The 17,284-nt window shown below is 41.6% G+C and overlaps 1 protein-coding gene across 2 annotated transcripts in view; it reads right to left on the reverse strand.

Annotated features, from left to right (window-relative positions):
- Positions 1-368: 368 nt before the first annotated feature.
- The window catches only part of cenph (centromere protein H), a 38,990-nt gene continuing 22,074 nt past the window's right edge, over positions 369-17,284 (reverse strand). For both annotated transcript variants that reach the window (XM_080189735.1, XM_080189734.1), the window contains exons 7-10: positions 11,901-11,964; positions 9,524-9,575; positions 8,959-9,119; positions 369-1,256 (exon numbers count right to left, since the gene is read on the reverse strand). In XM_080189735.1, the coding sequence (XP_080045861.1) occupies positions 1,149-1,256; positions 8,959-9,119; positions 9,524-9,575; positions 11,901-11,964 (385 nt within the window). In that variant the 3' untranslated portion in view covers positions 369-1,148. The remainder of the gene's footprint in view (positions 1,257-8,958; positions 9,120-9,523; positions 9,576-11,900; positions 11,965-17,284) is intronic.

The raw sequence follows: 17,284 nt of genomic DNA on the forward strand, positions 1-17,284 counted from the left end.
CAGAGGATGGTGAATGTCTGGAACAAGCTGCCAGAGGTATTAGTAGAGGCAGGTACAATTTTAAAAAGCATTTAGATAGTTACATGGGTATAGAGGGATATTGGCCAAATGCGGGCAATTGGGATTAACTTAGGGGTTTAAAAAAAAGGCGACATGGACAAGTTGGGCCAAAGGCTGTAAACCTCTATGACTTTGTCCCTGAATTCATTTGAGTTAGTTCATTTGTTTTGCTCTAAAAGAACAAACCATTGATTGATCTGTCACCACCACTATAAAAAAAATTCTTTTGACTTACAGCCACACACACTATCTTTCCACAGACATACTCACACATATACAAAATAAACTTTGTTTATGGGATTGAACATTTTACTTATATACAGTGTTAAAATTATACATCCATTAACAGCCAGAGTGCAGAACATAAATCTGTATAGACATATTACATTTTAAAATGGTTCAACACATCATAATGAACACAGGTTAAAATATTAGCACTTGTAAATACAAGCAAACTAGATACTGATATGAGAGGAGGAAAGAATCAAAGTTCAATATCATCCACAAACTCAAAAATGTAACTAATCTTGCACAGCAGATTGTGTAAATTTTGAATGCCACCCTGGTTAAAATATTAGCATATATATTTACAAGCAAACTAGATACTAATGAGACAAAAGAATCAAAGTCAAATCCATCATCATCCATGAACTCATCAAAAATGTAATTAATTTTGTACAGCAGATTTTGTGTTAATTTTGAATGCCTCCCAAGTCATATTCAACATTGGTGAGCAGTCTGATAGTTATAATTTAGATTTCTACAAAGGCAATTTAAATATACATCAAATTAAAAGCTTTGTTTTGTAGTTTATATCTTGCATGGTATGAATTGAAGACCAAACATAATTGAAATTTAAATTCACTGCAACATGAAATTAGCAAGTAAAAAAAAGTTCAATTTAAAAGATGTATTTAAAAATAAAATTAAAACAAAATTCTAACTTTTCATGTTTAACACATCTATATACTAAGAGGAGTTCAAGAATGCAGTTCTTTCCAGTATGATAGAAAGCATGCAGTGACAGGATAATATAGATGCTGAGTTTCACTTTGCTCTTCACCACTGATTACAATTGGAAACGAAAATCAATTGCATGGATCTACTTCATCAAGTGGATTATTCTCAAGCTGCAAAACAATTTCCTTCAATTCAGGATCCTTGGCCCAGTTCACTCCGCTGGAAAGAACAACACCCTGTTAAAATAAAAAAAGTCAACAATCGTGATTACTTTTCAAATAATTGTGGAAAATCCATTATTGAAAAAGTCAAAATTTGCAGGTTAGTACTAAAATTGTTTTACACATTTTTCACAAGGTTGCCCAATGACACAATTAGTAAAGGCAACATGTAATGAAGCTTTATGAACCAAAGCATAACAGGTTCAATTTCCACTATGTCAAGAAAGCTGACCTGAGTTGGGATTTCAACAGAGACACTGCAACTAACCTCTGGATTAATTAGTCACAGTTTCTGATCTTTATTTGTGGTTATCATTCTTCAGGTTACATAAACAAATAATCTATCTGCCTCAAATTGTAAACAAAGATATTGGAAACAGTAGAAAGGGCAGGCAGTACATGTGGCAAGGGGAAGGTAGGGTTAGCATTTTAGATTAATGCTTTTTGTTAAAACTGGGAGATAATACAGAGGAACAGGCAGCAATAAGAAACAGAGCAAGGGGGAAAACGTAATTAAGTGGAGGACAGGACATGTTCATGTTGTATTGCTTTGAGAAAAAAGGCAATAAATGAGACAAGTGGGACAGAAATTGTCCAGGGAATCATAAACCATTCTGCTTAACATTGATAGTAGGAAAGATAATAGAATTTCTTCTGAGTACAGTAGAACACCTAAAAATGTTATATATAATAAAGGATAGAATCAGAATTCCCACAATGTAGGAGGCCACCATTTGGCCCATTGAGTTTGACTGACCACAATTCCATCAGGTCCTATCCCCGTAATCCCACATATTTACCCTGCTAATCTCCTTGACATTAATGGGCAATTTAGCATGGCCAATCAACCCAACTCACACATCTTTGGAGTGTGGGAAGAAATCAGAGCACCCAGAGGAAACCCACGCAGACATGTGCAAACTCCACACAGAATATATTATTTTATTTATTTGTTAGTCACAAGTAAGGCTTACATTAACACTGCAATGAAGTCACTGTGAAATTCCCCTAGTCACCACACTCCGGCGCCTCTTCGGATCAATGTCTTTTGGAACATGGGAGGAAACTGGAGCACCCAGAGGAAACTTTCAGACACGGGGAGGACATGCAAACTCCACACAGACAGTGACCCAAGCTGGGAATTGAACCCGAGTCCTTGGCCCTGTGAAGCAGCAGTGCTAACCACTGTGCCACCATGCTGCCCCAGTCAGCATGATTTCAAAAGGGAATAGCTATGCTTGAGTAACGTAACTGAAGTTTATGAGGAGACAACAGAGGACTAGACAATTGTAATGCAGTAAATGTAATTTATCTTAAATTTCAAGAGGTCTTTGATAAAGTGCCCTATAATAGATTAATGAATAAGGTCAGCAAAGGTGGAATTGGAGGACAAGTGGCAGAACGGATGGTTTACTGGCTTCAAGACAGAACGTAGGTAGTGGGCGTGAATTGTAGTTATTCAATATGACAAAAGGGGAAGTGATGTTCTACATAATCAGTGTTGGGATCACTGCTGTTCATAATTTAGATTATTGCTTTGAACTTTGAAATAAAAAAATCTAAATTTGCAGTTGAAACCAAATTGGGGGAATTGACAATACTCAGGTGATCTGCAACACATTAAAAAATTTGCCAAATGAACAAATGAAATTTAACACTGATAAATATGAGGTTGTACATTATGAGTTGTGCCAGATATTAACAAGGCCATAAGATAAGCAACCCAAGTATGAGGCTTTATTTCTAGAATGAAAGAATGGAAAAATAGGGAAGTAGAGAACCTTGATGAAAGATAGAAGACTGGTTGAGTCAAATTGCCTCTTTCCTTGTTATTTGTAGAATTCAGAAAATAAATAAAAGATGTAGCCAAGACTTACAGAACATTTAAGTGTTGACAATAGAATAGCAAAACAGAAGAAAACAAATTATTTCACCTCCACCTTAATCCTGGGCACTGACACCCTTTGCCTTTCTAAATTTTCCATGCTTTCATTCTCTATTGCTATTCTGCTACAACATCAACTGGTTCTAGCAAGATTATCAACCCAAAGATGGTGTTAAATGTAGTCATTTTATACTTAAATTTCAGTTTCCAGCATCTGCAGAATTTTGTTTCTTATTTGCTATTCAAAGGTGCAAGGGGTTTTCCTGGCAACCCTGATAACCTTGTTCCTGAAAGCAGTACTGTCAAGATTAACTGATCACTCATCTCATTACTCATTGTAGCAGCTGTCTGTGCTCAAAACGAGTGCAGCATTTTTCTGCATAACTGTCAAAATACTTCTAAACTGAATTTGTTATTCATGAAATGTTTTAAAGTATTCTGTGCGTTAAGGTATGGATCAGAAACCCCAAAGTTCGTTATGAAGCCCATCTAGACCCAACAGTTTCTTTTAATTTTGGCTTAGTGTGAGGATAAGGTGTTTCGCTTCAGGTGTCACACTAAAAAACTTTACTTAACAATACAGTTTAACTATAATGATTGAATTAGCTAAACTTTTACCAATTAAAGTATTTAAACATGACAGCATACAATTCTTAATTGCTAATCTATTTGTTCCAATTCAAGCAATATTTCTCTTACAGATTTATACTTCTCTTCAAAATCAGTTAGCAATACACAGATTTATGTGCTTGTACTTTAGCTGCCAGTCCTCAAGCCCCCAGAAGACCTCTGGAGAAGGAGATAGAGAGGGAGCCCTATTTCCCCAGCAGGTCCCAAACAGCTGCCTCAAGAGAGAGAGGCACCGCCTGCTTCTTTCAGAACCCAACAGTAACTGCCTGCTTTAGCCTGTAAGCTTAGCTCTCTCCCTAAGCACATAACTCTGTCAACCAACCTAATCAAAGCCCTACTCTGAAACCTAAGGGGAAAAAAAAACCAAAAATACATTAACTTCGATTTAAACAAACAAATCTCTAGCTAAAATCAATCATTGGCCTGCATTCTTTGAGCTGCCTGGTTTTTAGACAAATTGGCATTGTGTAAAACAGAGCTGAATTTTAAACATACTCCTTGCAAGAAACATGATATGAATATATTTCTTAAAGGCACAGCATCATCACATGTGAGTTGATACAAGACTACATAAAAGCAAGTCTTGGTTTGCCTTTAATGATCCTGCCTGAAGTTTGTATCTAGGTACCTGCAGATGTTGAAAGAGGCTAGGATTAGATTCAGTGACAATGCTTGAAGCAGATGAATAGCCTTCCAACACTTGGGTGGAGTTCTATACTATGATTTCTCCTAATTATTTTCTTGGGAAGAAATTGCTGGCTATAAGTCCACGGGAAAATCCTGAAAACCATGGTCCTGCTGACCAGGATCACATATGAAGCACGAACATCATTGTTTCCAAAGGAGCAGTTGGAGTGCTGATTCAGTAAAGAGAGCTTTAGGTAAGAGGGATTTTTACCTTACTTTTTTCAGAGTTTTTTTTCTAAACCAGGAGTGTAAAACCGCAAGTAGGCCCCAGTGAGACCTGGGAAGGTTTTTTCTCCCCAATAAATTTGAACAGGGAGGAAACCTGAGATTCTACACTTCTACAGTCTCCCACCCTCCCCCCTCCTCTAATGTAAAAAAAAGACTTGCAGTGAGGGCAGGTAAGCTTTCTTCTTCTTTTTCACTTATTCCTCAAACCTAAGGGGGCGAGGGAATATCAGGCAAGATCTTTCTTTTTATCTCGAGAGAATGGCAGGAAAGGCAGTGCAATGTTCCTCCTGCAGGATGTTTGAGGTGAGGGATGCTGTTGGTCTCCCTGCTGATTTCACCTGTAGGAAGTGCACCCATCTCCAGCTCCTTAAAAACTGCGTTAGGGAACTGGAGCTGGAGCTGGATGAACTTTGGATTATTTGGGAAGCAGAGGTGATCATAGATAAAAGCTTCAGGGATTTGGAGACTCCAAAAAAAAATAGCCAGTGCGGGGATCCCCTGTGCTTGTTCCCCTCAGCAACAAGTATTCGGCGTTGGATACTGTTGCGGGGGGAGAAGATGAGCTACCACTGGAGAGCCAGAGTGACCAGACCTCCAGCACTGAGTCCATCCCTGTGCCTCAGAAGGGAAGGGAGGACAGCAGGAGGGCAATAGTAATTGGGGATGCGATGGTTAGAGGGACAGACAGGTTTTGCGGCAGCAAAAGAGACTCACGGATGGTACATTGCCTCTCAGGTGCAAGAGTCCATGATGTCTCGGACTGTGTTTTCAAAATCCTTAAGTAGGAGAGGGATGAGTCACAGGTCGTGGTGCACATTGGTACCAACAATGTAGGTTGAAGAAGGGATGAGGATTTAAAACAGGAATTTTAATTATAACAGGAATAGGGAGCTAGGATGGAAGGTGAGAGCCAGGACAAAGCATGTTGTCATCTCTGGTTTGTCACCGGTGCTACGTGCTAGTGAGTTGAGGAACAGGGAGACAGTGCAGATTAACATGTGGCTGCAGGGATGGTGTAGGAGAGGGGGTTTCATTTACTTGGATAATTGGAGCACATTCTGGGGAAGGTGAGACCTGTACAAGCAGGAAGTTTGCACCTGAATCAGAGGGACACTAAAATTCTGGGAGGGAAATTTGCGTTGGTTCTTCGGGAGGGTTTAAACTAATTTGTCAGAGGGATGGGAAAATGAAATGTAGTCCAAAAGCCAGTGTTGAGGGTCGCGAGGTACTGAGGAAGGTATCAAGGTCACAGGACTGTACAGGCAGACAGGATGGTGGGTTGAAGTGTATCTACTTCAATGCAAGGAGCATCAAGAATAAGGTAGGTGAACTTGGAGTGTGGATTGGTAATTGGGACTATGATGTTGCAGATATGGTTAGAACAGGGACAGGAATGGCTGTTGGCAGTTCTAGGGTATAGATATTTCAATAAGAGTAAGGAAGGCGGTAAAAGAGGTGGAGGAGTAGCATTGTTAATCAAGGATGGTTTAACGGCTGCTGAAAGGCATTTCAAGAGCCTACTGAGGTAAAATGGGCTGAAGTTAGAAATAGGAAAGGATCGGTCACATTGTTAGGAGTTTTCTATAGACTCCCAAATAGTAACAGAGATGTGGAGGAAGAAATGGCAAAGCAGATTATGGATAGGTGTGGAGGTCACAGGGTAGTTAATATGGGTGACTTTAACTTTCCAAGTATTGATTGGAACCTTTATAGGTCGAATAGTTTGGATGAGACACTTTTTTGTACAGTGTGTGCAGGAGAGTTTCCTCACACAATATGTGGATAAGCTGACAAGAGGTGGGGCCACATTGGACTTGGTACTGGGTAATGAACTGGCCAAATGTTAGATTTGTTTGTGGAAGAGCACTTTGGAAATAGTGACCACAATTTGGTGTCCTTCATTATTGCAATGGAGGGGGACAGGGTCACATGGCAGGGCAAGGTTTATAATTGGGGCAGGGGTAATTATGATGCGATTAGGCAAGAATTAGGGAGCATAAGATGGTAACAGAAACTGTCAGGTATGGGCACAAATGAAAAGTGGAGCTTTTTCAAGGAACAAATACTGACTGTCCTTGATAGGTATGTCCCTGGCAGGGAGGGAGGAAATGGTTGAGTGAGGGAGCCACAGTTCACAAAGGAGATTGAATGTCTTCTTAAGAGGAAAAAGGAAGCATTTGTAAAGATGAAGAAACAAAGTTCAGTTGGGATGCTTGAGGGTTACAAGGTAGCTAGGAAAGAGTTAAAGAGAGGGCTTGAGAGAGCTAAGAGGGGGCATGAGAAGTCCTTGGTGGGTTGGATAAAGGAAAACCCCAAGGCTTTTTACTCTTATGTGAGAAATAAAAGAATGACCAGGGTGAGGTTAGGGCCAGTCAAGGATAGTGGGGGAACTTGTACATGGAGTCAGAAGAGATAGGTGAGGTGTTAAATGAATTCTTTTCTTCAGTGTTCACTAAGGAGAGGGGCCATGTTTTTGAGGATGAGTGCGTGATACAGGCTGATAGGATGGAGGAGGTAGATGTTCTGAGGGAAGATGTATTAGCAATTTTGAAAAATCTGAGAGTCAATAAGTCCCCTGGGCCAGATGGGATACCTCCTAAGACACTTTGGGAGGCAAGGGATTAGATTGCAGAGCTTTAGCTTTGATCTTTGGGTCCTCACTGTCCATGCGGAATGTGCTAGAGGACTGGAGAGTGGCGAATGTTGTTCTCCTCTTCAAGAAAGGAAATAGGAATGACTCTGGTATTTATAGGCCAGTTAGTCTTACTTTGGTGGTCGGTAAGTTAACAGAAAGGGTCCTGAGAGATAAGATTTATGATCATTTGGAAAGATGCAGTTTAATCCAGGATAGTCAGCACGGTTTCATGAGGGGTAAGTCCTGCCTCACAAATTTGATTGAATTCATTGAGGAGTTAACTAAGCATGTAAACAAAGGTAGAGCAGTTGATGTCATATACATGGATTTTTGATAAGGTTCCCCATGGTAGGCTCAAGAAGAAGATAAGGAGGTGTGGGATAGAAGGAAATTTGGCCGATTGGATAAGTAACTGGCTGTCTCATAGAAGACAGAGGGTGGTGGTGGAAGGAAAATTTTCAGACTGGAGACCAGTTACCAGTGGTGTACCACAGGGGTCAGTGCTGTGTCCTCTGCTATTTGTGATTTTTATCAATGACTTGGAAGAGGGGGCTGATGGATGGGTTAGTAAATTTTCTGATGACACCAAGATTGGTGGACTAGTGGATGAGATGGAGGGCTCTTGTAGGCTGCAAAGAGACATTGATAGGATGCAGACCTGGGCAGAAAAGTGGCAGATGGAGTTTAACTTATCAAAGTGCAAGGTGATTCATTTTGGTAGGACAAACTTGAATGCGGATTACAGGGTCAACGGCAGGGTTCTGAGGAATGTGGAGGAACAGACAGATCTTGGGGTTCATATCCACAGATTTCTGAAGGTTGCCACTCAAGTGGATCGAGCTGTGAAGGAGGCTTATAGTGTGTTAGCGTTTATTAACAGGGGGTTTGAGTTTAAGAGCCGTGGGGTTATTTTGCAACTATGCCGGACATTGGTGAGACTGCATTTGGAACAGTGTGTTCAGTTCTGATCACCTCACTATGAGAAGGATGTGGAAGCATTGGAGAGAGTGCACAGGAGATTTACCAGGATGCTGCCTAGTTTGCAGGGTAGGTCTTATGAGGAAACATTGAGGGAGCTGGGGCTTTTCTCTTTAGAGTGGAGGAGGATGAGAGGCAACTTAGAGGTTTATAAGATGAGGGGGATAGATAGAGTGGACGTGTAGAGACTATTTCCTCGGTGGATGTAGCTGTTACTAAGGGGCGTAACTATAAGGTTCACGGTGAGAGATACAGGAGGGATGTCCGAGGAAGATTCTTCACTCAGAGAGAGTGGTTGGGGTGTGGAATACAGTACCTGCTGTGATAGTGGAGTCAGACACTTTAGGAACTTTCAAGTGGTTACTACATAGGCACATGGAGCACACCAGAATTACAGGGAGTGGGATAGCCTGATCTTGGGTTTAGACATAACTCAGCACAACATTGAGGGCTGAAGGGCCTGTACTGTGCTATACTGTTCTATGTTATAATATCTGGTGAGATTCTAGACTAAGCCCAAACTATAAATGTGAGGAAGTCAAAGCATTCAGGAAAGGAAGGAGAACATCTCAAAAGGCAATTGAGAAAATTCCATGATCGATATTTAAATATGTAAAATAAAGCAAATATATAGCATTTAAATATTAGTGTTATTATATGTTGGCAAACTCCACCTGCAAAACCTTCTGAATTAACGTCACCATTTTCACGTGCTCTAGCAGGTTTTTCTCTCCACGTTTTGGAAGTTCGTTCTTCAATTGTTGAATTAACTGTTGCTGTTTCTTCTTTTCAGCTCTCATGTTCTGCAATACACCTTGCATCTTTCGTTTTATCACTAAGTAAATAAAAACATGCATAGCTGTTTGAGTCTGTGGAGGATTGAGGAATAACACCCAATGTTGTATTTATTTTCAGAGGAGACTAATCTCAAACTTTTTTGTACTTAATTACTAGTAACTATGTTAAAACACCTGTGTCTTTGTAAATATTAGTAATTTGTTTCTACTTGTAATCCTAGCAGTTGGTTAAAACAGGCATTGGCAGATCTGACTGCAGTCACTGATGACTTGGCTTCCCAATGAAAAAAAATTCTTAATTTTGAAATTAGAACTGGATGGTATGATATACTCTAGCTAGTCAACAATTAATTTTATTGATATAACAAAGTTGTGCCCTAAAACAATTCCACCAAAGTACATCTACACAATAATGAAACAAATGTATTTCTACTGTAATTACTTAGCCTCTGCTTTTGAACTTCAAGCACTGCATTCTCCAAAGTATGAATTTCCTACAATAGAAAATAAAATCAGTAATTGGTCTTAATCAAAATCGCTCAATGTTTAATGTTAATCAAGTGTTTATTATAATAATGATTAACTAATTAATTAAATGAATGAAGTAAAGGTGTCCAAGTTTTGTGCACTCTAATTAGAGTTGAGGAACTGAATGTTCCCCATTTCAGACAGCGTTCGCATTAACATTCTCAAGTCAGTTACGGACAACCAAATACGAAGTAAAGTCTCCTCCATTCTGCCTCAACAATGTGCCTCAGCCCCTCTTAACCCCAGAACAGCACCATTCAATCTCAACCTGGTTCTGGAAATGATTTCATTTTACCAAACTGACAGAGCTTTTTAAGGAAGTCACCAAGTTACTACATATAGGCAGCGCAGTCAGTGTGTGTCCTGATTTTCAAAAAGCCTTTGATAAGGTGCCACATATTGGCTAGTAAATAAGATAGTAGTCTTGACGAAATAGATGAGAGATTTGGGGTTGGATAAAGAACTGGCTTAAATTCTGTAAGACAGAAGGAAGTTATTAATAACTTTGGTTCTGGACAAGTACCAGTTACAGGGTCCATAGAAATTGGTGTTAGAACCACGGTTTTTCACCATCTTTATCAATGACCTGGGTAAAGGTGTCAACCATTCACAAATCTGTGGACGATAGAAAGAAATGTGCACGTATTAAAACCTTAGATGAAAAAAAAGATTTCCAGTGGATCTAGTTTGGGGAAGTGGGGGAACAGGTTAAGCATCTGGAAGATTGTGGTATGCTTGCTGCTGACCCAGAGATATAAACCATACATGGCTGACTGCTCAAGGTTGCCAAGTAAGAAAATGAGTGGATATTTTAGTAATGCACGAATCCTTGAAGACCCCCAAGCAGAGCTGTGGATATTTTATATGTTTTGAATTTTTAAACGAGCATGAGCCTATATTGACAAGATTAAGTACAAAACTATACAGCAAATAATTGGCACCTTTACATGAAAAGAATGCACCTCAGCTGCCAATAGAAGTACAAACAAACATGCATTTCACATCTTTCGGTCATTCCAAAAGTGCTTTGCATCCTATTACTTTTCAATTGTAGTCACTTGTTCTGTAAATAAATGCAGCAATCTTCACAATGTAAATCAAGATCTGACAAACAGCATTGAGACAAATAATCAGATAATCTATCTTCTCAGCAGTTAGCTGAAGAAAAAATTATAAGGCAAATCACAGAATCCCTACAATGCAGAGGAGACCATTCAGTCCATCAACATTCAGACAGTGTCTTGTCCAGGCCCTCTCTCCCGTCCTATCCCTCTAACACTGCACCATGGCCAATCCATCTAACCTACACATCTTGTGACACTAAAAGGCAATTCAGCACGTCCACTTAATCTGCACATCTTTGAACTGTAGGAGGAAACTGAAGCACCTGGAGGGAACTCACGCAGACACGCAGAGAAAGTGCAAATTCTGCTCAGACAAGAAACCAGAGTACCTGGAGGAAACTCGCGCAGACATGCGGAGAAAGTGCAAACTCCACAAACACAGTCACCTGAGGCTGGAATCAAACCTGGATTCCTGGCGCTCTGAGGCAGCAATGCTAATCATTGTTGGCTCTGACACTGGAAGTACTCTGAATAAGCAGGGATCTCACAAAAAAAAGAGGCACACCTGACTTTTTTTCAAGGACTAGAATACGAGGGAGTAGATATTACGCTACTGCCACATTAAACCCTATCTGGAATATCACAAACAATTCTGAGAATTATAGTTTAGGAAGTATATTGGTCTTGGAGAGGGAGTAGATTTACCAGCATAATATCTGGGCTCCAAGAGTGCGCATTCCTCAAATTTAGAAGGATCAGTATTCAAGATATTAAAGAGAACAGAAAGGGCAGATACAGAGAAATTACTTCCGCTGGCTGGGAGTCAAGGACTAGGAGACACAGCCTAAAAGTTAGAGCCAGGAGTGAAGCTAAACATTTCAACATGTAAAGGGTGGACAAGGTATGGAACACTCTCCCACAAACACCAGTTGATGTTGGATATTTGAAAGATTATATACCTTAAAGTATGGTATTGAAGAATATGGAATAAATACAAGTATAGAGAGTTGGGTCACAGATCAATCAAAATCTCATTAAATGGCAGAAGGGCTCGAGTGGCTAAATGGTCTATTCCTGTTGCTATACAAAAAGAAAGTCAATTGTAGTAACTTATAACTGAAAATGCTGCTATTTAAAGTACCTGCAGATAATAAAACACTACAACGTTAGCAACAGTTTTAGGAACACAGTCCATAACACAGGGCTTATTAATCATATTGCACTTACTTTCTGGGTTTCGAGAATCTCAGAGCAAAGACCTAATGAATGCTTGATTGTTTTCATTATCAACCTAGAAACAAACAATGATTTGTGATAAAAGCTGACAACTTGAATTGTATACTATAATAATCATTGATTTTCACTGCTTTAATAGTTTGATTTAGCAGGCAATTTCAGGCTGATGATGCTTATTAAGTTCTGAACCTGCCTACAGGCATTAAACAGAAACTGACAGGTTTAGCACTCCAATGCTAATTAAACAAATTTTCATGGAAAAGTGTATGTCATCTCATCGCATCCACTTCCACCAAAAGTGTGCATGTTGTAGGATGGCAGAGAGACTAATGTACAGGCTATCAGATATAGCCCTGAAGGTCCTGGTGGAAGAAGTCCAGAGGAGGATGGATATCCTGCAGGCACTAGAGGGAAAATGTGCTGTCTTACCATCCCTCCTGCTACAGCTGCTACTGTTCTGCCTGGCCTCCTACCATTTTTTTTGGGTCAGATCAAGATGCTGATAACCAATCACCCTTTCTCCTGGCGACTCATATGATGGAGCAATACAGCATCTTCTCTTTTCATATGAAATCTCTGGCATAATTTATTCCAGAAATTCTGTCAAATGTTGGTGACATCTTGACAAAATGCCTAATCTCCTTATGTGTTTTGAATGTCTTCTTCCAGTAGCAATGACCATGACTATAGACACACAGAGAGACCTGGGTGTGCAAGTCCACAGATCCTTGAAGGTGGCATCGCAGGTGGAGAAGGTGGTGAAGAAGGCATATGGCATGCTTGCCTTTATAGTACGGGGCATAGAGTATAAAAATTGGCGTCTGATGTTACAGCTGTATAGAACGTTGGTTAGGCCTCATTTGGAGTACTGCATCTAGTTCTAGTTGCCTCACTGCCAGAAGGACGTGGAGGCTTTGGAGAGAGTACAGAGAATGTTTACCAGAATGCTGCCTGGTATGGAGGGTCTTAGCTATGAGGAGAGATTGGGTAAACTGGGATTGTTCTCCCTGGAAAGATGGAGAATGAGGGGAGACCTAATAGAGATGTATAAAATTATGAACGGCATAGATAGGCTGAACATTGGGAAGCTTTTTCCCAGGTCGGAGATGATGATCTCGAGGGGTCACAGGTTCAAGGTGGGCGAGGTTTAACTCAGATATCAGAGGGACGTATTTTACACAGAGGGTGGTGGGGGCCTGGAATGCACTGCCAAGCAGGGTGGTGGAGGCAGACACGCTGGGATTGTTTAAGACTTAACTGGATAGCCACATGAACAGACTGGGAATGGAGGGATACAAGCGAATGGTCTAGCTGGACCAATGAGCGGCGCAGGCTTGGAGGGGTGAAGGGCCTGTTTCCTGTGCTGTATTAAGAACATAAGAAATAGGAGGAGTAGGCCATCTAGCCCTTCGAGCCTGCCCCGCCATTCAATAAGATCATGGCTGATCTGAAGTGGATACAAAGAACAAAGAACAAAAGAACATCCCAGCACGGGAAACAGGCCCTTCGGCCCAACAAGCCCACGCCGCCGCATCTTCCCACACCTACCCTGCCCTGTGTGTATGTGAGTGGAACCCCTAATGTAACCAGATTCAGGGGAGAATAGTGTCAGTTTGGTACACCAATCAGCCTAAGAGCACATCTTTGGGGTGTGGGAGGAAACCGGAGCGCCCGGAGGAAACCCACGCAACCACAGGGAGAATGCGCAAACTCCCACAGACACAGGCCCAAATCCATGTATCTGCACAGCTAGCAGTGATAGTCACTGAGCTGTTATGGCGCCCGTCTGCTGGTCCAGGATTAAGCACACACAACGTCACAAAGTACTAGGCCACTCCCGGAACCTCCAAGAGCAGCCCACGATCAGTTCCACTTTCCCGCTTTCTCCCCATAACCCTTAATTCCCTTGTCTGTCAAAAACCTATCTACCCGTGACTTAAATATATTTAGCGAGGTAGCCTCCACCACTTCAATGGGCAGAGAATTCCAGAGATTCACCACTCTGAGTGAAGAAGTTCCTCCTCAACTCCGATCTAAACTGCTCCCCCCTTATCTTGAGGCTGTGCCTTCTAGTCCTGCTATCCGTTATAAGCGGGAAGAATCTCTCTACCTCTACCCTATCCATCCCTTTCATTATCTTATACGTCTCTATAAGATCCCCCCTCATCCTTCTAAACTCCAACAAGTACAGACCCAGTCTATTTCGTCTCTCTTCATAGTCCAACCCCCTCAGCTCCGGTATCAGCCCAGTGAACCTCCTCTGCACTCCCTCCAAGGCCAAAATATCCTTGCGTAAGTGCGGCGACCAAAACTGCACACAGTACTCCAGCTGCGGCCTCACCAGTACCCTGTACAGTTGCAGCAAGACCTCCCTGCTTTTATATTCAATCCCCCTCGCTATAAAGGCCAGCATTCCATTCGCCTTCTTGATCACCTGCTGCACCTGCAGGCTGGGTTTTTGCGACTCATGCACAAAGACCCCCAGGTCCCTCTGCACCGTAGCATGCTGCAGCTTTTCGCCCTTTAAATAGTAATTCCTCCTACTATTATTTCTGCCAAAGTGGATAACCTCACACTTGCTAACATTATACTCCATCTGCCAGGTCCTCGCCCACTCGCTCAGCCTATCCAAATCCTTCTGCAGACTTTCCACACCCTCACGCAATTTGCTTTACCACTCATCTTCGTGTCATCAGCAAATTTCATCACCCTACACTCAGCCCCCTCCTCCAGATCATCTATATAAATGGTAAATAGCTGAGGGCCCAGCACCGTTCCCTGTGGCACTCCACTAGTCACCAACTGCCAATCAGAATAGCACCCATTGATACCAACTCTCTGCTTCCTATTAGACAACCAATCCTCTATCCAAGCTAACACCTTACCCCCAACTCCACGCACCCTAACCTTCTGTGGCAACCTTTTACGAGACACCCTTTGACTCTTCCCGCTCAAAAAAGACAGTAGGACTAGGGGGCACAGCCTCAAGATAAAGGGGAGGCGGTTTAGAACGGAGTTGAGGAGGAACTTCTTCACTCAAAGGGTGGTGAATCTCTGGAATTCTCTGCCCGTTGAAGTGGTGGAGGCTGCCTCGCTAAATATTTTTAAGAAGCGGGTTGATGGGTTCTTGATAAGAGAGGGGATTAAGGGTTATGGGGAGAGGGCGGGAAAGTGGAACTGAGCCACGACAGATCAGCCATGATCTTATTGAATGGCGGGGCAGGCTCGAAGGGCTAGATGGCCTACTCCTGCTCCTATTTCTTATGTTCTTATGTTATCAAACGCCTTTTGAAAATCTAGAAACACCACATCCACCGGTTCCCCTCTGTCTACCACACAAGTCACATCCTCATAGAAATCCAATAAATTTGTCAAACACGACTTCTCCTTAATGAATCCGTGCTGCGTCTGCTCGATCAAACCATTCCTTTCTAGGTGCCTTGCTATTTCTTCTTTGATGACAGATTCAAGCATTTTTCCAACTACAGACATTAAACTAACCAGCCTATAATTCCCTGCCTTTTGTCTGCTACCTTTTTTAAACAGCGGCATAACATTAGCCGTTTTCCAATCTTCCGGCACTTCCCCGGAATCCAGCGAACTTTGGTAAATAATCACTAAGGCATCCACTATCACCTCTGCCATTTCCTTCAGAACCCTGGGATGCATTCCATCCGGTCCTGGGGACTTGTCCACCTTCAGTCCCATTAGTCTATCAAGCACTACCTCTCTAGTGACAGTAATCGCATTCAGGCCCTCAACTCCTACCATCCTTCTATCTTTAATATCCGGCAAACTATTTGTGTCCTCCTCCGTGAAGACCGAGGCAAAAAACTTATTTAAGGCCTCAGCCATTTCCTCATCTCCCACCACTAAATCCCCCCTCTCATCCTCTAAGGGTCCAAACATTCACTCTAGCCAGCCTCCTCTTCTTTATATATTTGTAAAAACTCTTACTGTCCTTTTTTATATTTAGTGCTAATTTAGCTTCATAGTCTATCCTTCCTTCCTTTATCAACTTCTTAGTCATTCTTTGTTGATTTGTTCTTTGACACAGCGAGTAGTCTTTTAAGGAAGAACTTTTTCTACACAAAGGGTGGTGGGTGTCTGGAATTCATTGCTCGAATTGGCAGTGGAGGCAGAGACCCTAAGCTCTTTTAAAAAGTACCTGGATCTGCACCTTAAGTGCTGTGAGCTCCAGGGCTATGGGCTGCTGTCCTCGAGCTGGCCTAGATAAAATTGGCTGAATGGCCTCCTTCTGTGTTGTAACTTTCCTACGGTTTTATGACAAGTGGTACTTGAAATAGGTATCAGCAATGTGTTTATTCTCAAATAACTAGTTGCTATTAGAAGAGGGTGTGGGTTGAAATGCCAAGTACTAAAATGCCATGCAACCCCTCAAAATCCCAATTGTGCTCTTTGAAGAGACAGCTGTTTAACTGGCCACTGGGCTGTCATTCATAGCACTGGCTTTAACTCCTTAAATACAATGGCATTTTATATTAAATGAAGGCTATATATGCCACTCAGCTTAAGGCCTCACCTTGGGTATCTCTTTAGTGCCTAAAATCGCTGGCAAAAATCATCCCCACAAGTTGCTGCATGCAGCATATTTTTAATACGTTTTGCCACGAATAGGAAAAGCAATTTATGGATGGAGGAAGCATGGAGTCCCTACAGTGCAGGAAGGAGCTATTTGGCCCATCAAGCCCACACTGGTAACAATCCCACCCAGGCCCTATCCCCATAACCCTACGTATTTACCCTCATAATTTCCCTGACACTAAGGAGCAATTTAGCATGGCCAATCAATCTAACTCGCATATCTTTGAACTGTGGGAAGCAACTGGAGCACCCGGAGGAAACCCACGCAGAGACAGGGAGAAATTGCAAACTCCACACAGATAGTCACCCAAAGCTAGAATTGAATCCGGGTCCCTGGTATTGTGAGGCAGCAGTGCTAACCACTGTGCAGGAATAAAAAAATGTGGCAACATATATGGAAAAACTGAAGAATACGGAAAATATTATCAGAACAATAAACTTTAGAAAAATGTGGCTGTATGTTTACACCAATAAAACAGGTGATTATTTGATAAATATCAAGCAAACAGCTGCCTGATAACTCTTAACTCTTTCATCACCTATCTATATCTCTTTCAGGATATAAATAGGTTGGAAAATTGGGCAGAGAAATGGCAGATGGAATTTAATCCAGACAAATGCAAAGTGATGAATTTTGGCAGATCCAATTCAGGTGGGAGCTATAAAATAAATGGCAGAGCGTAGACACACAGCGAGATCTGGGAGTACAGGTCCACAGATCCTTAAAAAAGTGGTAGCACAGGTGGAAAAGGTGATGTATTCACCCAATG

Source organism: Carcharhinus amblyrhynchos, chromosome 5 (assembly GCF_965287045.1).
Source record: "Carcharhinus amblyrhynchos chromosome 5, sCarAmb.v2.hapA, whole genome shotgun sequence".
Taxonomy (NCBI): Eukaryota; Metazoa; Chordata; class Chondrichthyes; order Carcharhiniformes; family Carcharhinidae; genus Carcharhinus; species Carcharhinus amblyrhynchos.